At 39.0% G+C, this 26,023-nt stretch overlaps 1 protein-coding gene across 3 annotated transcripts in view; it reads right to left on the bottom strand.

Annotated features, from left to right (window-relative positions):
- ADGRA3 (adhesion G protein-coupled receptor A3) overlaps positions 1 to 26,023 on the bottom strand; it is a 138,916-nt gene that overhangs the window by 23,407 nt on the left and 89,486 nt on the right. For all 3 annotated transcript variants that reach the window (XM_088836263.1, XM_055433952.2, XM_055433955.2), the window contains 4 exons: positions 23,470 to 23,631; positions 20,727 to 20,930; positions 6,731 to 6,944; positions 6,315 to 6,523 (listed from right to left, as the gene is read on the bottom strand). In XM_088836263.1, the coding sequence (XP_088692389.1) occupies positions 6,315 to 6,523; positions 6,731 to 6,944; positions 20,727 to 20,930; positions 23,470 to 23,631 (789 nt within the window). The remainder of the gene's footprint in view (positions 1 to 6,314; positions 6,524 to 6,730; positions 6,945 to 20,726; positions 20,931 to 23,469; positions 23,632 to 26,023) is intronic.

Below are 26,023 nucleotides of genomic sequence, written 5' to 3' on the forward strand. Positions count from 1 at the left end.
GGCAAATAAAGGAAAATAACTTCATAATTTGGGGGTAAGCAAAGACTTCTTAAATAGGACATAAAAACCACTAACTACTAAAAATATTTAGAAAAATTAGTAACTCTGCTTATAAAAAGACAACATTAAGAAAAAAAGGAATAAGGCATGCCATAGACTAAATGTTTGTGTCCCCCAGCTAAAATTCACATGTTGAAACCTAACCTCCAAAGTGATATTATCTTGAAGTGGTGCGTCTAAGAGGTGATTAGGTCATGAGGGCAGAGCCCTTATAAACAGGATTAGTGTCCTTTTATAAAAGAGACACCTGAGAATTACCCTGCCCCTTCCACCACAAGAGGATACAGAGAAAGGACAGCATATATAAAGCAGGAGGCAGGCCTTCACTAGACAAAGAATCTGCTAGCTTCTTGATCATGGACTTAAGCCTCCAAAACTATGAGAGAGAAAAAAAATTTCTTCTGTTTGTAAATGACCTAGTCTGTGATATTCTGTTGTAGCAGCCTGAACTGATTAAAACAAGTCATGAACTGGGAGAAACAACATATAAATCTAACAAAGTGCTCCTATTCGGAGTTCATGAAGAATTCCTCAAGGCCAGTAAGAAAGCAACAGACAGTCAAATTAAAAATACATAAGATTTGAGCAATAACTTCACAAAAGGGCTACCCAAACTGTAATATGAAAATGAAGAGGTATTCAATATTATAAGTTACCAAAGAAAAACAATTTTTTTAAATTTTTATCTTATTTAAAAATTTTTTTAAACTGAAAAAACTTAAAAAATTAAAACCACAATGATCTATCACAGCACAGCCACCAGAAGACCAAAACTAAAGATTGAGACTACCAAGCACTGGCAAGGATATAGAGCAATTAACACTCATTACTGGTGAGACTATAAACCAATAAAACCAGTTTGATCAATTGCATGGCATTACTTCTCGCAGCATACAGATGCCTGCTGCTGCTGCTGCTGCTGCTAAGTCGCTTCAGTCGTGTCCGACTCGGCGCGACCCCATAGACGGCAGCCAACCAGGCTCCGCCATCCCTGGGATTCTCCAGGCAAGAACACTGGAGTGGGTTACCATTTCCTTCCAATGTGTGAAAGTGAAAAGTGAAAGTGAAGTCGCTCAGTCGTGTCCGACTAGTAGCGACTCCATGGACTGCAGCCCACCAGGCTCCTCTGTCCATGCGATTTTCTAGGCAAGAGTACTGGAGTGGCTTGCCATTGCCTTCCCCGATACAGATGCCGACAACCTAGCAATTCCACTCCTGTATGCACATGTCCATCAAAAATCATGTTCATAAATATTCTATTGTTGTCGTTCAGTTACTCAGTTGTGTCTGACTTTTTGCAACCCCATGGACTACAGCATGTCATGCTTCCCTGTCCTTCACCATCTCCCAGGGTTTGCTCAAACTCATGTCCATTGAGTCAATGACACCATCCAACCATCTCATCCTCTGTCACCTTCTCCTGCTGCCCTCAATCTTTCCAGCATCAGGGTGTTTTCCAATGAGTTGGCTCTTCGCATCAGGTGGCCAAACTATTAGACCTTCAGCTTGAGTCCTTCCAATGAACATTCAGTGTTGATTTCCTTTAGGATTCACTGGTTTGATCTTCTTGCTATCCAAGGGACTCTCAAGATACCTCTCCAGCACCACAGTTTAAAAGTATTATCAATTTTTCAGGACTCAGACTTCTTTATGGTCCAACTCTCACATCCATACATGACTACTGGAAAAACCATAGCTTTGACTAGACAGACCTTTGTCAGCAAAGAGATGTCTCTGCTTTTTAATTCGCTGTCTAGGCTTGTCATACCTTTCCTTCCAAAAAGCAAGCATCTTTAATTTCATGGCTGCAGTCACCATCCACAAATCTTTACAACAGCTTTTTCTTGATATCCAGAACCTCGCAACAACTCAAAAATCCATCAATGCACAAATTCTGATATCTTCATACTATGGCCTGTGTGTATGCTAAGCCGCTTCAGTCATGTCCGACTCTTTGTGACTCCATGGACTACAGTCCACCAGGCTCCTCTGTCCATGGAATTCTGCAGGCAATAATACTGGAGTGGGTTGCTATGCCTTCCTCCAGATCTTCCTGACCCGGGGATTGAACCCACATCTCTTACATCTCCTGCACTGGAGGTCAGGTTCTTTTACCACTAGCACCACCTGGGAAGCCCACAAAGTGGCCTATTATGAAGGAAAAACAAAAAACAATAACCTGCTACCACATGTAAAAACAAAGATGAATATCACAGACATAATGATGGGAAAACCAGACACAAAGAGTGCATGCTGTACAATTCCAATTATATGGAATTAAAGAGCAGATGAAACTTATCTAATGATACACATCAGAAGGCTATTTCTTGAAATGACAGTGAATATTTACTAGAAAGAAACATATCAGAGCTTCTGAGTGCTCAAATAAAAGTCTTTATCTTGATGGGAGCTAAACATAGGTTCACAGGTAAAAATACCATTAAGCTATATAGTTAAGATCTGTGAACATCGATCAATAGCTCAATTTAATGAAAAAAGGAAAAGTTTTGGTTTCCCTTTGATTATCAATTCTACTTCAGATAATTTATGATACAGATTTTCGAATATGTAAAATCATTCTATACACAGAAATTATTAGAAACAAACAATATAGAGGAATGCCCCAATAAATGATAGTGAGGTCATAAAGTAATATTCAGAGACAAAAAAGAATGAGAAAGCTCCCTAACACTGATAAGGAAGCTTTCAGAAAAGAAATTCAGCAGTGGGATTAAGACGACATTTGTGGAATTTGAACTCCACTCCACACTAATTACCTCTGTCAACCTGGTCACGGTTCTTCCTTCTCTCTGCCTTGGTTTCTCCATCTGTAAAGTGGGGGTAATAGTAGTAGCACCACATTTCAGGATGTGGCTATGATGACCAAATAGGTTAATGTACGTAAAGATGTAAGAGAGCCCGGTGCATCAAGTACTTAATAAAAATTCACCACTGCCATCACTACCCTCTTATCATCCTAAGAATATCACCAACACAAGGCAGCAGCATCAGTGCTAGATATATTGTTCCACGGTTATCATTATCCTTGTCATATATACTGCTTTATGGAAACAGGAATGGTTTAGAATGTTTATAGCACGCGACCTTCACATAAAAATTTAAGAAAACAGGATCATGTATTTATTTTGTTGTAACATACATGAAAGTTCTTCAATAATGTATAAAAAAAAACGATTAAGGGTTATCTATTCTGTGGAGAAGAGACAACAGAGAGTCAGGAGTTTAATTTCTCACTTTATATTAGTTAGAAATAATTCAAACATTTGATCCATGTGAGTATAATACCTACTTAAGAATTATATAAACAAGGCTAACATGCATGTTCAATTACAGAGTAAATGAAACCACAGTTTGCCTTGAAAAAAAACTAGAGATGTAAAAACAAATGAGTGCTCTCTGGTTTCATGTGTTTCTAGGTGAACATAATAACAAAGGAGAATCAAGATAGAGTACTTATTTTACCTTCACTACTAATACCAATTAAGTAGTATGTACTACCATGAATAGTTTGGCCCCCCTCATTCAGTTCATTTGTTCCCTACTGCCCTCTGGTCAACTGGTTATTTCTGATCACATAATTCAAACAAACTCAATTTCTACCTAACTCTTTTCTCTGAGAACTTAGAATATAAATGGTTATTGCAGGATGCCTACTGAACTATGTTATCTGTCTAGAACTATGAATATCTATTTGAGATTTAAAAACAAATATATTCATTTCATTTTCTAAATACACATTTTTTTTAAAACCACAGCAGGAAAAGCTTTATGAGCTAGCTGCCAATAAAGGAATTTAGATTTGCTAAATAAAATCCTACATTAAAGCAGTTCTCCAGAAAAAAATAGGATTTTATCTATTATTCAAAACAGTGTCAGGCAAAGAAAAAAAGATTTGACGTCCAATTCCTAAAGCTATGTTTTCTAACTCAGACACGACTTTATTTAAGAGTAGGTATGATTTCATTAACTTTGCCTTCACATAATCAGCAACTCTAAAAATGCCATATACTAACTTTGACAATTTTGTCAATTTCAGATCCTTGTCACCTTGCTACCTCTAGGTGGCACAGTTATATTTAAGAAAAGAGAAAGGATATTCTTTGAAAATAGAAAAAAAAAAATCTTAATGCTGTATTTTAGCTTTAAGAATTGTGTATTACATTTTTTAAAAGATTAAAAGTATGAAAGATAAAAGAATAGCTTATTTCTTCAAGAAAAGGATTATACTAATTTAAACTGTGGAGAAGAACAGCTAGGAAGTTCAAAAATAGATGTTTTAACTGGTATTAAATAAAAGTTTCACATGGTACAGTATCAGGTCTTGAACACTGAAGCTTATAAAATGCCTTTCGTTGTGTGTCTGCATTTCATTTCTCATGCCCAACGTTTTCTAGTTAACTACTAAAAAAATTTCAAATGATGCTACATCTCTCTTATTTCTCCTTCAGTACTTCTCAGTTCCACGTTATTTTATAATCAAAACCTGAATGAGAAAACACTTTTAAACTGAAAGAGCAAATACTTCATATTTTAATTTTTGCTTCAAGCATTCTTTGAAAGCTAACTACAAAACAATAAAATGTGAACTTACAGAAGCCAGACTTGAGACTTACAGAACTCAGATATCTATTTGTGAAGAGAATCCTGTACTATTAACACTAAACCCAAAAGGAGAGATGACTTACATCAACACAGCTTAGTTCTTTCCTAGTGCAGACCCCACCCACTGTCTGCTGGGTTAAACAACACATACATTAATCCTTCTGCCCTGCCTGATAACCTACTTACTCCTCCACCTGTTCGGGATACTAGGTAGGTAGCCTAATTTGAAGAGCAAAGAGAAAACCAAAATATAGAGCTGAAAAAAATCTACTCCAATTAAAGCATGCTTCAAGACCATTTCCAGTGAAAATGCTCTTTTGTAGTTTTAAGGAAAGAAAATTCACTTAGAGTAAAATATATCATGTTTCAAGATTATTTGGTGCTTTGATAAAATATTATCTAGATAACAGATTCAGAGCTGGTGGCAGAAATCAAAACGTAGGCATCCTCACTCCCAGGCTAGCCTCAAGCCATTGCTAAGAAATGTCCTTCATGTTCATCAGTAATTTCTTCTACTCTGCTCTAAATGCATGTATACATGCTTCAGGATGTTAGTATCTTAGAATAACCACAATATGCAATAAAAACTAGCTAATTTCATAATTATCAACTCAGAGATCAGATTCACATAAATGATTCATTAATAAAAAGATACATTAATAACTAGCTATTTCACAAGATTAATAAATACAAAAAATAGTAAATAACAGAAAACATAAACTTGATTAGTATTAAAATTGAAGACATTTGTGTCAGTGCTGCTGCTTGCAGCAACTGAAATTATCATCATTACTCTAAATACAAAAGAAATCTAAAAAATTATGATGTGTAGTGGGATGAGGCACTAAATAGCAAAGTAGGAAAATCTCTCACTATTCATTGTGTGAAAGTCAAAGTGTTAGTCGCTCAGTTGTGCCTGACTCTTTGCTACCCCATGGACTGTAGCCCTCCAGGCTCCTCTGCCCACAGAATTCTCCAAGCAAGAATATTGGAATGGGTATCCATTCCTTTCTCCATGGGATCTTCTAGACCCAGTAATCGAACCCACGTCTCCTGCATTGCACGCAGATTCTTTACCGTCTGAGCCACCAGGGAAGCCCCATTCATTGGGTGAAGAAAGTGAAAGCTGCTCTGTCTTGTTTGACTCTTCACGACCCCATAAACTATACAGGCCATGGAATTCTCCAGGCCAGAATACTGGAGTGGTAGCCTTTCCCTTCTCCAAGGGACCTTCCCAACCCAGGGATCGAACCCAGGTCTCCTGCATCGCAGGCAGATTCTTTACCAGCTGAACCATCAGGGAAGCCCTGTTGACTGTGTATCTTTGGGCAAATCAATCACTCGTGATTAAGAGTTGGACAGCATGTTTCCAAATTTTAAGGTCAAGGTCTAGTTGAACTGACTGGCTTAAAGTTTACTGAAAATTCCCGTACCAAATTCAATCCCATACATTTCACTTAGTAGTAACTCAATTTCCCTTTAAAATCAGAATGACACCAAATGTCACCTCTTCCTTAATTAAAGGGAGCAATTTATGTTAAAAGTTAAAAAAAAAAATCTTCATTTGAGCTTAACTATGCATAGGGAAGAAATTTGAATGCTTAGTGTTTACGCATTAACAACTGCCATACCATTAAAACGGCATAGTTACTAAGGGAGTAGCACTGAATGGTAGTGATATTTTCATCCGAATAGAGTATATGGCACCCATCGGACTTCCAGCCTCCTTGTCCATTCAGCAAATCGAAATCCCACTGGGCGGCCACAGCATCTGCTCCATGCGCAATTCGACGCAGCGTCACATTAACGGGGATGTGGTGGGTATCGATGTTCACACCATCTGGAGAAAATGGGAAATAAAAATATTTCTGAAACAAATTTCATGAACAATTAAATGTCAACATACACGAATGGGCATCTGCAAATATCTTTTCTTCTCTAGTGACTCATTAAAATGAGAAGGAACAAAAATAAGCATCTTTGGGAACAGGGAATGATCGAGCGGTGCTGTCCAGTGACTACAGGAAGACATATGCCACAGACAAACCTATTTTGGTGAGAATCACGGGGGTAACCACTGTACGCCGTTTTCCATCATCGGCCAAGTTTGTTGAATTCCCGGTGGCCGGAAAAAGCTTTCCATTGCGGAATGCGATGAGCTGCAGCTTATAGAGAGAGTCATCACTTGGTCTGACGTCTCTTTTTTGCTTTGGTGAGAAAAGGGAAGGAGGAAGCTGAATAGAAGCCTCCACAATAGTGTTCTGAAAATATATTAAAAAAAGAAACAAAGAACAGTTGCCATCTTAGCAGGTTAAAACCAGAAACATTTTAGACAGTTATGAATACTGTCCAGTTACATGCTGAATATATATAAATATATGAATATATTTTATATTCATATTAATGTAAATATTCATGAATGATAGATTTCTGTCTTACATATATGAGATTTAGTAGTTAAAACAATTTACTCATTAAGTGAAATGCCTAAAGATCATATAACAGCACAGAACAAAAGAAGTAGAAAATAAAGAGAAATGCAAACTCTATTTCAAAGCATTAAAGTAGTAAACAAGGGATTATTTCAAAGTGAATTTTCCCCTGATACTGTATACTGCTGAAGTAAACAGTATTAAACAGAACAAGATCTCAGCGATCACTGTGCCTACGAATTTTACAATGACAAAATATGGTGAATGAGCACAAAGGGAACATATCACAAATGTGAGTATAATTAATTTGGGCTTATGAAACTTTAAGGTGATTTATGATAGATTCCAACTGTCAAAGAACAGAAGAAATTACACAAAAACATAACAGAACTTTAGACTCAGAAACACATTAGAGGTTTACAAAAACAAAGTCACAAACAGGAATAAGTGAAAATGCTGGCTGGGCACTGAATGTTCTTCAGATTTCTTTATTAGGGATTTTTAAATTATAAATTATTTAGCATTTGATGAAAAATAAATCTGTACACCAAGGAGGCAAATAATAATCTAAAAACTTCCCTATTTTAAGGACTCATCACAGAGCCTTTCTCTTGGCACCAACCTCTCTCCCCAACCCAATGTTCATGATGCCAACAGAATTTCCTCTTCAACAAATCTGTTGTTATTTCAGTTCAAGTAACACCTTGGCTCCCAAATGTTTAGAAAATACGGCCAGAATTCTTAAGTATGCCATATAATTTGGCTAAAATCCTTGCCTCAAATTCATCTCCTAACACTCCCTACGCCACAACCTATGACTGGGTCACAGTGAGTTTATCACTTTTTTGGGGGGGTGGGGCGGGGGGGTCAGGTCACATTGACAGAAAAATATATTTTTTTTATTTATTTAAATTGGAGGCTAATTACTTTACTATATTGTAGTGGTTTTTGCCATACATTCACATGAATCAGCCATAGGTGTACATGTGTTCCCCATCCTGACCCTCCCTCTCACCTCCCTCCCCATCCCACCCCTCAGGGTCATCCCAGCACACCAGCGCTGAGCGCCCTGTCTCATGCATCCAACCTGGACTGGAGATCTATTTCACATATGATAATATACACGATTTAAGTTTATCACTTTTTGACATCCCCTGCTTTTTTTCCTTTTCTTTTCTATTTCAGTTATTTATTTTTGGCTGTGCTGGCTCTTCATTGCTACACAGGCTTTTCTCTAGTTGTGGCAAGTGGCTGCTGATGCTGCTAAGTCGCATCAGTCGTGTCCGACTCTGTGCGACCCCATAGACGGAAGCCCACCAGGCTCCCCCATCCCTGGGATTCTCCAGGCAAGAACACTGGAGTGGGTTGCCATCTCCTTCTCCAATGTGTGAAAGTGAAAAGTGAAAGTGAAGTCGCTCAGTCATGTCCGACCCTTAGCAACCCCACGGACTACAGCCTACCAGGCTCCTCCATCCATGGGATTTTCTAGGCAATAGTTGGGCTACTCTTTAGTTGCAGTGAGTAGGCTTCTCACTGCGGTAGCTTCTCTTTGTTCTGGGGCACAGGCTCTATAGTGTTCAGGCTTCAGCAACTGTGGCACACGGGCTCAGCAGTAGCAGCTCCCGGGCTCCAAAGCACAGGCTCAATACTTAGTTGCTCCATGGCATGTGACATCTGCCTGGATCAGGGATCCAACCCATGTCTTCAGCATTGGCAGGTGGATTCTTTACCACTGAGCCACAAGGGAAGCCCCATCCCCTGATTCTTAAATGCCACTGTGCACATGCCAGTATCTCTGGCTGAAATGCCCCATGATTCTTTTATCTGGTAAGCTCAAACTGGTCAGATCTGATTTTTAGTAAGTTAACTCTGCTGCTCCTACAAAGGACGGATCAGGATGAGAAAGGCTGGCAGCCAAGAAGAGAAGGGCTTTGCGAGGTTTCACTAATAGGGCTTTTGGGGGTGACTAATTACATCACTACTCCAGGTATTGCTCCCTATTCTGGACTCAGGCAGCATTGTGCTCACAGCACAGCATAACTGAAGTCCTCAAGTGTCACAGTGTGACTGACTGTCTACTCCTCTTAACCAGGGGGAGAGAACTTCTGAATGCAGATAACCTCATTTACTCTGGGACTGCCGATGCTAATAATAGTTCCTGGCACTAGCATTAATAAAAGTAGCCCATTGTTTATGAAATTAATGAAAGTCTGTGTGACATTTTTAAGGTTCTACTGAAGCAAACGATTGACTTCAGAATTAGCTCTTAACTACTGTGCTTAAAACAGTGTTGTAGTACACAGCAGATAACCATAACTATCTGCTGAAAGCATTTTTGAAGTTTAAATATTGATAGGTGAACATTACTTTTTAACATTACAATTTATTTTTTATTTTTATTTTTTTGTAATTTTTTTATTGTACATCTTTTTTTTCCACATATGACAACATACATGTTTCAATGCCATTCTCCCAAATCATCCCACCCTCACCCTCTCCCTCAGAGTCCCAAAGACTGTTCTATACATCTGTGTCTCTATTGCTGTCTCGTATACAGGGTTGCAGATAACAAGAAAATATTTAGTAGAAATATTACACCTAAGAAAACATATAATAAGGTTTCTACTATTCTCACAAATATAGCTTGATAGGAAAACAAAGATATTACCGATTCATTCACTAACATAGTAAATTTCTATTAAGTATATAAATTTATCCTAAGTATATAACGGAGAAGGCAATGGCAAGCCACTCCAGTACTCTTGTCTAGAAAATCCCATGGATGGAGGAGCCTGGTAGGCTGCAGTCCGTGGGGTCACTAAGGGTCGGACACGACTGAGCGACTTCACTTTCACTTTTCACTTTCCACTTTCACACACTGGAGAAGGAAATGGCAACCCACTCCAGTGTTCTTGCCTGGAGAATCCCAGGGAAGGGGGAGCCTGGTGGGCTTCCGTCTATGGGGTCACACAGAGTCGGACACGACTGAAGTGACTTAGCAGCAGCAGCAGCAGCAAGTATATAAAATGCATGCCAAAACCGAAAAACATCAATAGATCGATTTAATTAGAAGGTCAAAATCCTGATGAAATGTTACATGCTGGACATTCATTAAAACTTAAGTAGTTAAAAGTCCAAAATAATTCTATTATAAACACAAAATAACTTGAAAACAAAGCACAGCTCTCTGGGAAAGTATTCCTTATGATAAAGCAAATTAATTTAATAAAGAAAGTCATACCTTACTTTCTAAAAGAGAGCTGAAAAAGGAAATGACAATTACAGTTTCTATAAGTCCAAATTTCTTTTTACACAAATTTAAACTGGCAAAACCAACCCAACAACAACAAATTTAAAAAACTCTGGAGTAAGGAGAAATCCCTGAGAGATGAGAGCTACGAATTCAAGACTGTTACATGCTTATAATTTGTAAGATATCCTTCAAAGTCCAATAAAGAGTATCGCCAAATAATAATTATAGATCCCTTGGGGTAGCCTAGGGAGATGGAAAAGCAAACTTCACCTGTGTCAACAATATTTTTATAGTAAATATGTAACACTTGCATATTTAATCTCTTTAAAAGAAGTACTGATCACTTATTACAGAAAGGTTGTAAATCTAATGAAAAAATTCACCAAGGAAGACATCCCTGGCAGTCCAGTGGTTAAAATTCCATGCTTCCAATGCAAGGGGTGAGGGTTTGATCCCTGGGTGAGGAACCATGATTCCACATGCAATGTGGTATGTTCAAAACTAAGGGACATATTTGATACATTTATTGTGACTATACATTTGCCACTTAGCCTGAAGACAAAAACACAAAGGTAATAATTTCATTTAACCATATACTCATTTCAAAATATACGGATTACAGCAACGGAAATTGATATAAAACATATGACTTATAGTTACTAAATTAGAAAAGTTTCTTTTCAAAACCTTTGGGAAGCCCTCTTACACTGTTGGTGGGAATGTAAGTTGATGAAGTCACTATGGAAAACAGTATGGAGGTTCCTTAAAGAATTAAAAAATAGAGTTGCCATATGATCCAGCAATCCTACTCCTGGGCACATATCCCACAAAACAAAATTCAAAAAGATACCTGCACGCCTATGTTTATAGCACACTATTCACAACAGTCAAGATGTGGAAACAACCAAAATGTCCACTGAGATGAATAAATAAAGAAGATGTGGTATATACATACAAATGAGATAGCACTCAGTCATAAAAAAATGGAATAATGCTATTTGCAGCAAGAAGGAAGGAACCAGAGATTATGACACTAAGTGAATTAAGTCAGAAAGACAAATATCATAGATATCACTTACACATGAAACCTACAACATGACACAAATGAACTCACCACACACAAAGAGAACGAACTTAACGCTGCCAAGAGGGATGAGCAGAAGGATGGACTGGGATTTTTGTCTTAGCAGATGCAAACCTTTATATATAGACTAGGAAAACAAGGTCATACTGTATAGCACAAGGAATTACATTTAATATCCTGTGATAATCATAATGGAAAAGAATATGAAAATGAATATAAATATATATATGTATTGATACAACTGAATGACTGTTGTACAGCAGAAATTACCACAAATTATAAATCAACTATCCTTCAATGAAAAAAAAAAAAACTATTTTGGAAAGACATGTTTTTGGAGTCTATTATAATATTTATGGAAGATTATATGCCACCCCTGCAGGGGGGAACATGGGATCTGAAACAAGAAACCACAATTTGGGTCCCAGCGTCACCAGAAAGTAGTGGCTAGATACTGCAAGATTTTGTCTACCCTCTGAGTTGTATTTGTTACATATACCTAATGACCTTCCTAACAAATAGTTGTGAGAACCAACTGGGACCATAACCATGACAAGCATGAAAGGCAATGGAACTGCGGGTGGTGTTTTTATTATTATTTCAGGAATAGCTTGTTATATTACACTTCAAAGATACTGCATTTTGGGGATGGGAAGAGTTGTTTGCTTTGATTTTAACAAATGGAATGTTTGTGGCAATCCTACATTGTCAGATGGTTAGCATTTTTTAGCAAAAAAAAAAGTATTTTTTATTTAAAGTATGTACATTGTTTTTTCCCCTTCATGGATCATGACCTTGTCAAGGCAAAGGGGCTTGCATTACTCAATGAAGCTATGAGCCACATCGTGCAGGGTCACCCAAGATAGACGAGTCATAGTGAGAGTTCTGACAAAATGTGATCCACTAGAGGAGGAAATGGAAAACCATTCCAATATTCTTGCCACAAGAACCCCATGAGTAGTATGAAAAAGCAAAAAGATGACATCACAAGATGAACCCCCAAGGTCGGAAAGTGTCCAATATGCTACTGGGCAAGACTGGTGGACAATTACTAATAGCTCCAGAAAGAATGAAGAGGCTGGGCCAAAGCAGAAACGACACTCAGCTGTGGATGCATCTGGTGGTGAAAGTGAACTCCAATGTCACCAAGAATAATATTGCATAGGAGCTTGGAATGTTAGGTTCATTGCTGTTGTTCAGCCACTATGTCGTGTCCCACTCTTGAGACCCCATGAATTGTACCACGCCAGGCTTCCCAAATTAACTGGACGTGGTCGAGCAGGAGATGGAAAGAGTGAATATCAACATCTTAGGACTCAGTGAACTAAAATGGACGAGAATGGGTGAATCTTAATTCAGATGACCTACCTACTACCCTTAGAAGAAATGCAGCAGCCAACATAGTCTACAAGAGTCTGAAATGCAGTAGCAATCTCAAAACAACAAAATGATCTTCATTTGTTTCCAAGGCAAACCATTCAACATCACAGTAATCCAAGTCTATGCCCCAAACACTAAGGCTAAAGAAGCTAAAGTTGACCAGTTCCATGAAAACCTACAAAACCTACAACCAACATTAAAAAAAAAAAAAAAAAAGATGTCCTTTTCACCACAGGAGATTGGAATACAAAAGTGGAAGTCAAGAGACACCTGAAGTAACAGGCAAGTTTGACCTTGGAGTACAAAATGAAGCAGGGCAAAGGCTAACAGAGTTTTGTCAAGAGAAAACACTGGTCCTAGCAAACGTCCTCTTCCAACAACACAACAGATGACTTTATACATGGACATCACCAAACGGTCAATACCAAAAACAGACCGATTATATTCTTTGCAGCCGAAAATGGAAAAGCTCTATAAAATCAGCAAAAACAAGACCTGAAACTGACTGTGGCTCAGATCATCAGCTCCTTATTACACAATTCAAGGCTCAAACTGAAGAAAGTAGGAAAAACCACCAGGCCTTCCAGGTACGACCTAAATCAAATACTTTGTGATTATACAGTGGAGGTGATGAATAGATTCCAGGGATTAGATCTGGAAGACAGAGTGCCTGAAGAACTATGGACAGAGGTTCCTAACATTGTACAGGAACACAGCTATCCCCAAGGAAAAGAAATTCAAGAAGGCAAAAGGGGTTGGGAGGAGGATTTACAAAGAGCTGAGGAAAGACGAGAAGTGAAAGGCAAGGAAAAAAGGGAAAGTATATCCAACTGAATGCAGAGTTCCAGAGAAGAGCAGCGAGAGATAAGGCGGCCTTCTTAAATGAACAATGCAAGTAAACAGAGGAAAACAACAGAATGGGAAAGACTAGAGGTCTCTTCAAAAAAACTGGAGATATCAAGCGAACATTTCATGCAAGGATGGGCACAATAAAGGAAGGAAACAATAAGGACTTAATAAAAGTAGAAGAGATTAAGAAGAGGTGGCAAGTATACACAGAAGTACTGTCCAAAAGAGGTCTTAATGACCTGGATAGCCATGATGGCGTCGTTATTCACCTACAGGCAGACATCCTAGAATGTGAAGTCAAGTGGGCTTTAGTAAGCATTACTATAAATAAAGCTAATGGAGGTGATGCAATTCCAGCTGAGTTATTTCAAATCCTAAAAGATGAAGCTGTGAAAGTGCTGCACTCAATATGCCAGCAAATTTGGAAAACTCAGCAGTGGCCACAGGACTGGAAAAGGTCAGTTTTCATTTCAGTCCCAAAGAAGGACAATGTCAAAGACTATTCAAACTACCGTACAACTGCACTCATTTCACATGCTAGTAAGGTTGTGCTCAAAATCCTTCAAGCTAGGTTTCAGCAGTATATGAACTGAGAACTTCCAGATATACAAGCTGGATTTAGAAAAGGAAAAGTAACCAGAGATCAAATTGCCAGCATCTGCTGGATCACAGAAAAACCAAAGGAATTCCAGAAAAACATCTACTTCTGCTTCACTGAATACATGAAAGCCTTGATTATGTGAACCACAACAAATCATGAGAAATTCTTAAAGTGATTAGAATACCAAACCACCTTACCTGTCTCCTGAGAAACCTGTATGCAGGTCAAGAAGCAATAGTGAGAACCTTACACAGAACAATGAACTGGTTCAAACTTGGGAAAAGAGAATGTCAAGGCTGTATACTGTCACCCTTTTTATTTAACTTCTATGCAGAGTACATCATGCAAAATTGCCAGGCTGGATGAATCACAAGCTGGAATCAAGAATGCTGGGAGAAATATCAACAACCTTAGATAGGCAGATGATACCACTCTAATGGCAGAAAATGAAGAGGAACCAAAGAGTTTCTTAATGAAAAAAAAAGAGAAAAAAAAAAAAGAAAGAGAAAGAGGAGAGTGAAAAAGCTGGTTTAAAACTCAACATTCAAAAAACTAAGAACAGGGCTTCTGGTCTCATCACTTCATAGCAAACAGAAGAGGAAAAAGTAGAAGCAGTGACCGATTTTATTTTCTTTGGTTCCAAAACCACTGTGGATGGTGACTGCAATCATGAAATTAAAAGACGCTTGCTTCTTGGAAGGAAAGCTATGACAAACCTAGACAGCGTATTCAAAAAAAAAGCAGAGACATCACTTTACCAAGAAAGGTCTGTATAGTCAAAGCTATAGTTTTTCCAACAGTCATGTATGGATGTGAGAGCTGGACGCCACATCCAACTGAAGATGGATGGGCGCCAAAGAATTGATGCTTTTGAACTGTGGTTTGGAGAAGACTCCTGAGAGTCCCTTGCACTGCAAGGAGCTCAAACCAGTCAATCCTAAATAAAATCAACCCTGAATATTCATTGGAAGGGCTGACGCTGAAGCGCCAATACTTTGGCCACCTGATGCAAAGAGCCGACTCACTGGAAAAGTCCCTGATGCTGGGAAAGACTGAAGACAAAAGAAGGGGGCGACAGAAGATGAGATGGTTGGATAGCATCACTGACTTAAGGGATAAGAATATGAGCAAACTCCAGGAGGCAGGGGAGGATATGGGACCCTGACATGCTGTAGTCCATGGTGTCACAAAGAGATGGACAGGACTAAGCAACTGAAGAACAACACTATTTTTTAGGCATCAATCACACATTTAATAGACCACAGTATAGTGTAAATGTAACTTTTATATGCACTGGGAAACAACAAACTCATGTAACTCGCTTTATTACAATATTTGTTTTACTCCAATTACCTGGAATCGAACCCACAATATTTCGAAGATCTGCCTATACTGTTGTAGGGTGGCAGGTGTTATCTGAAGGCTGGGGAGAGAAAATGCCTTAAAGTAACTAACTTACCAAAAATCATCTAGAACCTCACGTTCTGACTTCCACAGTTCAAAATTAGTTTTAAATAATCAAAACTGACAAACTATAAACACACATGAAATTAATGTCATCACTGAGCTCTTATCATGAATTTATTTGCATGCATTTTTGCTTATTTAGAATGACACTAAGAAGAACATGGTTAAGTATCACAAGGGATGTTAACTCAAATATTTCCACTATATTTTATCATTCCTTGTAAAATAATCTGGACTCCGAAAAGTACATGATTGATAAATTAAAATTTTCTGAAATCCTAATTTTGTTTAAGTCTCCAGAATTTTAACAATAAAATTAGAATGGGTCAAAGAGCTAGCTGACCAAAACAGTAATTTGTTCATATTTTCTTGACCATCTACTCACTGGATTTTAAACAGATAGGTGTTCAGATATATCCTAATTATTTTCTTATGTATAATTAGTTACTAGCTGCATTCTACCTTTTGATTATCTTACTGCTGAAGATTAACAAGGATTATGCTTGCCTTTAGAATGTTTTTAACTGACTTCGCTAATGAAGTTTGGCCGTTCAAGTTTATTCAATGTTTATTAGCTGTCTCATTCCTCCTCTCATGGCACTGTGCAGAATCTGGAGATAAACAATGAAATAAGCCACAGTCCCTGACCTCAAATGTTCAAAATTCAGCAAGAAGAGACAACAACAATAATAATACAAGCTTAGCATTTACTAAGTGCTTGTCCTGTGCGAGGCCCTGTTGTGTGTATCTACGTATTTGCCTCATTAAACCCTCTCAATAACCCTTTTAACACCACTTCATGATTCCTATGTAAGAGAAAGGAACTGACATTCAGAGAAGTTAAGGTGCTTGCCCAAGTCTGCACAGCTCTTAAGTGGGGGAGCAGGACATGAACACATTTTAGTAGCCATATCTTCTAGCCTCTCACTGTAACTCAACTCACCAGCATATCAGCTTCTATTTATTCCAGACAATGGACAAAGCACTATGGAACTAATGGCCACAATGAATCTGTCTGAGAAAAAAAAGGAAGCTGCCAGCTGAACTGGTTCTTAAAAGAGTAACAGGGATTTCCCTGAGCAGGGGGGTGACTGAGGGCACAAAAAGGGGCACATATGAAGGAAGAAGTGTGAAGATGTACACGACTGGCTTGGAAATGAAGAGGACTTCATTTGGGCTAAAGCCCTCGATGGGACAACAGAAACGTGGGATGCATAAAGAAAACCTGATTTCCAAATTCCTGCCAAGAAAATTTTAAAGAACCAATTCCTTCTGGCTACATTAACGACTGAATTCAAAACACCAACAGTTACTAAAAGCTCTTAATATTCAATAAAAAAAAAATAGGCAATATTTTGTGATGCTAACAAATCTGACTTATGGTACCAACAGTGGAAGGAAGCATTTGGTAAAGAAAACACTTAGATCAGGTGCTGAAAGAGTCATACCAAAGGTAATTCAATCTCCAAATGGTTGAATGACTGAGGGCCAGCACTGGAGTTCATCAATGACATAAAGAGCATTTCTGACCTCAAGCAAGCCTCAGTCCACTGCAGGAATAAGAAGCCCATTGGGCCCCCGTGTGTAACATGTGATGACAGAGAGATGAGCAGAGCACTACGGGCAAAGTGAGGAAGATGCGGATGGGAGAGGCAAGGACTGACTGGATGGAATTAGTTAGGATTCCTGCTGGGTGTTATCACAGAACCCAGCAGCTGGGGAAGGGAGGGGACTAGAGGAGCAGGGATTCTAGTAGAAAAATTAGCATGAGCCTGGTCTAAGTAAAATTGGTCAGTGGTTGGAAGAGACAACAAAGAAAGTTTTCTTTTACTCGACAAGGGCAGATAAACGCCAAATTATTAAGTTAACTGACAGCCAGCCTCCTAAAGGACATGAAGAATTTATCGTGGGATCTGCAAGGTCATCTCCATGTTGGATAGATCCAGGGATAACATTCACAATCAAAGAGTGTGAACAGAGGGGAAGGTCCTACAGGTCCTCAGCTCTGCAGGCCCTTCAGTTGTTAAAGGGTGGACAGACTGGAGAGTGTTCCCAGAAGAAGGACCAGAATGTCAACTGTGGAGGCACTCAGGGGACCGGGGGCGGGGGGGTATAGGGGGGTGGTGGGCATAGCTATTCACTAAGGGGTAAGGAAGCACTTCAATATTTTACTAACTGCCATGGTTGGATTGGTATGCATCAGCTGAATACTGCCCTAGGCAGATCAACCTGTATGAAAAGCATGGATATTTTTTTAATCAATTTAATTGGAGGATAATTACTTTATACTATTTTGATGGATTTTGTCATATATACATCAAAATGAATTGGCCATTGGTATACATGTCTCCCCCCCATATCCTGAAACCCCCTCCCACCTCCAACCCCACCCAATTCCTCCAGGTTATCACAGAGCACCAATTTTGGGTGCCCTGCTTCAGAAAAGCATAGATTTTTAAGAAGAACCTGGAGACACAGAGACGAAACAGAAGCTCACAATGGTATGGGCAATACAGAATGAAAGCCCAAACTGGGATGTGCTGGTAATAGAGTAAAGACAGGACAATAGGGATTCAAAACATATGTAAAAACAACTCCAGTTAGGCTCCTACAGCTAAGGACTGCCTTCTTATGGGTTTAACTTCATGTGTTAGCATGTTCTCCCATCCAAGGGCAATACAATCAATTATGACACATTCAAGATGTCTAGTTAGTCCATTGATGGCATTAAAAAAAAAAAAAGCACAAGCAAAGAGAGGAAAAACTGCCATAATATAAAGTCTAAAATGTAAACGTTTTCCATGAAAATGCTAAGGTAGTTAGATGTCAATGCAAAAATTTTTAACTGACTGTTGTGTCACGAAGGATACGTTCCTTTTTCACTCAGTGGAAGCATGTCCATCTACGAAGCATGAATGGTAGTGTGATGCACCCCTGGTTTCTGGCCACAAGATGATCTTAAAATGAAGGAACAGTATGAAATTGACAAATTTAAGAGTGTTCATTTAAAGCTTTCTACTTCAGCAGGAAGAAACTCTCCTTACCCAGAGGGGTAGGTTGTGAAATTGATGAAATGGTGAGTTTCATCATTTTTAATCCCTTCCTACCAATTGTGATCATCTAAGATTGAAGGGTTCATCAATTTTAAGTGTTCCTCAAAGACACACACTCCTCTCTTGTGGGCTTGTGTGTGATGCTGTTTAAGACGCCTTTTGTGGTATGTTTTTACCAATACTACACTCTAAGCAAAGGAGCAGACATCAAGGAGTTGCACTGCTAGGTGCAAACACTCTCCAAGAGCCAAGAGTAATATATGTATCTTGCTAATTTTCCTCTGAATATATGGCATCAAGTAAATATATTATCATCAGACATTCTCATATAGTTGAGATAGCTGTCGTGGGCAGTGGGAGAAGTTAAGATTACTTCTAAATTAGACAAACTGGCTCTCCTTATGGAGGTCACAAGGGTAAAGCATGACTCCAAACCCACTCCAGTATTCTTGTCTGGAGAATCCCATGGACAGAGGAGCCTGGTAGATTCCCAATCCATGGGATCGCAAAAGTTGGACATGACTTAGCGACTAAACCACCACCAGAATAAACCACCAAAGTATGACAAAATACATTAATTCTTCATTTACCCACTCACTCATTCATTCAATATTTATTGCGCTTCCAGTGTACCAGGGCACCTAAGACCTATTTGATTACTACACAGGCATTAAGACTGGAATGCCTGGAATATAGTTTGCGATATAATTAAGAAACTAACTATAAAAATGGAAAAGTACTGTTTAATTAAAAACCACCAAGAACACAATTACACATAGCCACACAAAACTCAATGAGAAAACACGGTTCCATTAGTGTGTCAAAACTACTTCCACCATTTGCTTCAGTGTAGTTTAATAAAACAACCCCCAATTTTAAAAACCAATAAAAATGGTTTTAATTTTGCTTGCTGCAGTGAAGCCGCTCAGTCGTGTCCAACTCTTTGCAGCCCCATGGACTGTAGCCTACCAGGCTCCTCCATCCATGGAATTTTCTAGGCAAGAGTACTGGAGCGGGTTGCCATTTCCTTCTCCAGAGGATCTTCCTGACCCAGGGCTCAAACCCAGGTCTCCCACATTGCAGGCAGATGCTTTACCATCTGAGCCACCAGGGGAGCCCCAATTTATAAACACACATGTGTGCACTTCTGTGCAAAAAAATCTTGATATACAGTTGGCTTGATTAAATACCTGGACTTTCCCATTAAGCCCAGGAGCACAGAGCCACGGGCACCAAATACTTTTAGGAAGTCTACAAGAATATCTTCATGTCTTTAAAATCAGCAGCATAAAAATGAACTTTAAAGTCAAAGAAAACGTCTTAATATGTAACTAATATATCCATGCTTTTACCTCTCCAGTCATAAAATTTAATTTTGATATATTCATATGCAGAAAGGAGTCCAGAGGGCAAAAATGCCTAAGCCCATGAAGGCCATGATGTGTTCCTTCTTGGTCTTAATTTCTTTCAAAACAAGAACAAAGGCAATTCGAATACACTTCTCCCTCCGAACAACCTTTAATAGGACTATTTTTGCAAAGCAGAGCATTTAAGTGCAGTCACCCTCCATATCCTCAAAGGACTGATTCCAGGATCCTCTCAGACACCAAAATCTGTGGATGCTCAAGTCTCTTATTTAACATGGCATAATACCTGTATATAACCTGATATACTTACTTTAAATGATGTCTAGATTACTTATAATACCTACTGCAAGTGTTGTACAAATAACTGTAAACCCTATGCAAACAGTTGCCAGCATGTAGCAAATTTAAGTTTTACTTTTTGGAAATTTTTGGGATTTTTTTTTAAATTGGATATTTTCAATCTGCAGTTGGGTTGAATCTGTAGATACAGAAGTTATGGATATAGAGGTATTGTATTCTAACTACAAAGTCTTAAATGACTACAGAATATAACGTACCTTCAGAGCCAGACTTGAAAACGTATTCGAAACGTTGCACTTAAAGCTCAGCTGTTTATCCAGGTTTCCATCCGGATCTCGCCTCCCATAGTCAGAAAGGCCTGTCCGGTCAGTGGCTGCCACTTTCTGGAACACGGTACATGTCATCCCAGTGAAGCCAGTAGCCTTGATGACATAAGCTTCCAGAGCAATATTGGGTGAATACTTCAAAAGTCAATCAAACAGGAGTTACAAAAGATTTATAACATGGGGGGAAAAAGCACGTTCAAAGAGTTTCAAACACAAAATACTACATAAGCTAGAAGACAAAGCGTGTGCTCTTACAAAACAAAGACACTGTGTAGATAACTGGCAGAACCAAAAAAGATGCCAGCTACAGAAGGATGTCCTAAAATAGCAAGATACCCACAAAGAGGAAAAGAGTAAGTCATGAAGTATGAAAGATCAGATATAAATGAGAAGTCAATTAATAATTTGAAGAGTAGTTGCAGGACTATAAGCTGAAAATGGAAGTATCCTGATTTAAAAAAAAAACAAAACAGCGGACCCCCTTAATGATCTTAGTACACTTAAAAGCTGCCTTATTCAACGCTTCATCATAACATCTTTACACTTCTTCCTTTCACAGGAACATCAACTCTTAGCATTAAGTTTCACCAATAAAATCTTTATACAGACTCATGGCAAAGTTTTCTTCAGAAAAGGAAGGGAGGTACTAGTCCAAATAGAAATAAATGAACAGATTTTGAAGGGCGAATTAGGCCAGAAAAGTCACCTGAAAAAGATGGCACCTGTCCTGACAATTTTAAGCAATGGAAGAGTGTGTCTGAACTTGAGAGTCTATTGAAACCTATGGTCTGCCGATACAAACAACCATCCACCCATTTCCAGGAGCTTCTGGAACCACTCCCACCTGTCAGAACCACGACAGAGCTGACATAAGGCTGACCGGTTTCTTTTACATCCAGCAAGATGACAGGATGTGCGGTAAATTCCAGAAACAAAATGGCATCTCCTTCCTTTAAGGATGGTTAATTCTACGTTTACTATGGAGGCAGGGCACCATTCTAAGTGCCATATGTGGACAAAGTTCTCCTTTAAACATTTTTTTTTTTAATATAGGACTTTCATGTAAGGTGTCCAAAATCTATCAGGAAGATTAAAATTTTTAAATATAAGAAGGTAGAATTTTTTTCAAGTACCATATATACAGCAGAAAGTATCTGGCGGTTCCCCTAATTTTTAAGATTAAGAAATCTTTGCATTTAGTTTTGCCCCACAGATGACACAGTGTGAAAAATCTTCCTAAATTCAATCCTACTTACCAGCAAATTGTATTTGAAATGTTTTATTAATCAAAGACACATTATAATTATGACAAACATGTGAAACCTCAGCTGAAAGAAAACTGCAATTCTGAAGTGCCCTTGAAGCCATGTCCTAAGTAGATATATTGTTTCTCAGCAACTTTTTTATCCTTTGAAATGGTGTGCAAATTCCCCCTACACCCTCTATTATACCTGTGGGTTCTCAGGAGAATGAAGGAAGCTCTTTGTGCTGAGTAATAAGCAAGGCTGAAGCACAGGATGGAAAATGGGTTTAAATGATCTGGGAGGACCAAGTGTGGCCCTCAAACTGGCAAGCTCATTTCAAGTAAGGCCATAGAGAGCACCTACCCTAAACTATGTTGTCCTGACAGGATCCAGTCTAGGCCTCCATTCTGTTTATTATTCAAGAAAGTAACACTAAACTTAACTGAACAAAAGGATCAATAAAACACGGTCTCAACAAAAAGGTTCCATCAATTAATGGAAAGACAGTAATTCCGAATTGTATAAAATCATAGGAGGAGGTAGCAAACATTCAATAAACCCACTAAAATAGTTAGAAAGTGAAAATCATGGGCCAGAGCAGAATATGACTGCTAAAAGAATAAAATAAAGCATTATTTATCATAGTTCCCACATTTATCATATCTACATTTTAGAACAAAAAAAGTAAGCAGTACACCAAGAAATTCTGCACAAACAAAATTTAAGTATTTAACACAGTGATCATTGCTGTTGGTTAGTCGCTAAATCGTGTCCAAGTCTTTTATAACCCCCTGGACTGTAGCCGCAAGGCTCCTCTGTCCATGGGATTGCCCAGGCAAAATTACTAGAGTGGATTGCCACTTCCTTCTCCAGAGGATCTTCCCAACCCAGGGATCGAACCCGCAGCTCCTGCATTGGCAGACAGATTCTTTACCACTGAGCCACCAGGGAAGCCCAAGAGTGGTTATTACCTATAAATAACTCACTTCCCCCAAAGTGGAATTGACTGAAAAATGTCAATAGGTTTACAAGAGTTGGGGGGACTACTAGTTCCCTTTTGAAATTGAAACCTGGGCAAGCAATCAAGCACTGTCTCAAAATATCCTTCAGGGCCCAGAAGACAGTATCAGCTAGGATGCACGACGGGCATGTGACAGGAGGGCAAGGCTATAGTGTTCTTATCTGTGTTGTGCAAAGTTTCAGAGGATGAGATGGTGGTAACTATTCAAATTATAAATTAAGCCCAGTTACCAAGAAAACAGACTATTCAGAAGCAAAACTGTCTTTTTAAATGTCTGAGAACAGGAAATTCTGTAATAATCAGCAGTAACAAAATACTCACCCCATAAGGGTAAGACCTATCTATTTTGAGGTTAGAGCTGCTTTCAATGAACCTTTTCCTTAGAAATCTAGGATAACGTGACACTTACTGTTGAATAAACATGAGCTCCGTTTGCCAGTCGGTATGTGGCGATGCGCTGCAGACACTGAACGATTCTACTGCAGGCTTTGGCCTCCCTCTGCGCCAGCCCCAGGACGCGTTCATCAGCCAACATGATGTTACTTGCAATGTCAACCATCACATCACCAAGCTAGCAGGCGTGCAGGAGAGAAAAGGAAGATCTTTAAAGCCCACACAGGAGGCTTTACATCCTCAAAATCCTAATGAGACACTAAGATGGGCATTCAGCCTAAATTTTCACAGGAAAACCCAACAGGCACTTGACTCACTTCTCATTAAGGCATCTTCAGATAGGAAGAGCACAGTCATTACAACCATTTGGTAATATTTAGCTCAAAACAGTGTACTCACATAACCACCAAATCATCAGTGAAAAGTGTGACATGTAGTACTCAAATTGACAGGTTGTGGGGGCGGCGCAGTCAGGGGTTGGGGGGGAGAAAGGCATTTATATTAATCAAGGGGAGGAAAATCACATGTTTCTCAGAATAAACAGATCTCAACTCTGTCTGGAAAAACATTTATCTTCTTTTTGCATAAGTGTTACTTAATACGATCAAGACGTATCTGGCACAACATTAAATCAACTATACTTCCATTAAATTTAATCAAAAATAAAAGAATGTCCTGGCGACCTCTTTAGCATCCTGTCATGTTTAAAACCCCAGGTATGTCCAACTACTGTGAGTTCTCTGTATGTGCTGGGCCATCACGTGAGTCTGTGCACACATGGTTCCCTTTATCTTTATCGTGAATGAGCTGCTTCTTCCCTGTCTCCTAACTCAAGGGATGCTTTTAGATTTAGATGGTCACACAAAAAAAATGAATCCCAAGAAGTGTCCACTTTTCCACTGCTTGTTTGTTTCACTTCCTGAATTCTTTTCATTAGCTCAGTTCATAACTTACAGATGTAAACACCTATCAGGCAACACCAGTGAACTATCAATGGGCTGTCGCTGCTGGTGACTTGTACATCTCAAAGAAAAGTGCACTGAACAGTCCAGGATAAGGAGACAGACTGTTGCCAGGAGGGTCTACTCTTAAGCAAAATGTTCACGAGAGCTAGAGCACACAAGCATTCTGGAGATAGCACTAAAGGACTGACAAGCTGGCAGGTCCTCTAACCAAGAAAAAAGCCTCAAAAGCCCCAAAGCCAAGCCAGACTGCCAAGGCCATTTTAGCAGATGTCTTTTCATCACCCCAGAAGAGCCCAGCTGAGCATTTCAACCCTGTTTGCCTCCAGTACTCTTCCCAGGGTGTGTAATTATGAGGACTGAGGTGGGTCTGGAAAAAGATCAGTCCTTTCCACCCATGCTTCATTTCAGGAAGAAGACAAGCCTGCGGAAATCTACCAGATTCCACCCCCGAGCCATGGAGCAGGGCTGGCACCTTCCGTACCTGCCTTTATTTGTGAAACAAGGATAATAACCATCCTGTCTTTTCTGAATGTTGTGAAGATTAAGCTCCACTAATAACTATAAGACTCCTCAAACTATGCCTTGCACATGGCAGGCATTCAAAACACAGCTCTAATTTTACTGCTCCTTTTTCTTTTGTTTCCATTTCCATCCCAAAATAAGTCTCTCTGAGAATGACAGGCTCTAGAAGAAGTGTTAAGAGGGGTACATTTTTAAAGTCTGTATGTTCATATATAAAGAGGAACAATGTACCCAGCAAAACTGCCTCTATCTCTGTAAAGCCCCATCATCTTATCCAATTCAAATACCATTAATTGACTTCATACTGCCATTACCATCATGAGTCACAATTCTGTCCTTCTTTTAATTCCAATATAAACATCTCGGGGGTAGGGACAGCACAATGTCCTACCTATATTCATACTCATTCATTAGTGTAACTCCTCGTATAAAAGCCAATAGCTATATAATACCCGTTCACTCCCTGACTAAATATTTATTGAAGACCAAGGTGAGCCAGACGCTATTCCAAGCAATGGAGATACTGCAGTGACAGAAACATAAAAGATCTATTTTGGAGTCTGTATCTATATAACAAGCACCTAAATACATTTTTTTTTTAAAGTGACTAGGCTGTGATACCTGCAAGAGATGAAATAAACAGAGTAATAAATGAGAGATAGTAATGGAATTTAACCGCAAAACCCAATTTTAATGGACTCACATATTCTCTCAAGAGGCAACTCATTCAAACCCAAGACATGAACAAGATCAACTGACAAAGAATTAGGAAGAAACTATAACCAAACTATGTAGAATCCTGGGTCTGTTCATTTGACACATTTTATGAAAACACCAGACTTCCCTGTGGCTTAGATAGTAAAGCGTCTGCCTACAATGCAGGAGGCCGGGTTCAATCCTTGGTTCAGGAAGATTTCCTGGAGAAGGAAATGGCAAACCACTCCAGTATTCTTGCCTGGAAAATCCCATGGACGGAGAAACCTGGTAGGCTATAGTCCATGGGGTCACAAAGAGTCAGACACGACTGAGCAATTTCACATTCCTTTCACTTTTATGAAAACACCAGCACCTCAGAATATATTC

The sequence above is a fragment of the Moschus berezovskii genome, chromosome 5, assembly GCF_049115385.1.
Source record: "Moschus berezovskii isolate FMDL1 chromosome 5, NW_MosBer_1.0, whole genome shotgun sequence".
NCBI lineage: Eukaryota > Metazoa > Chordata > Mammalia > Artiodactyla > Moschidae > Moschus > Moschus berezovskii.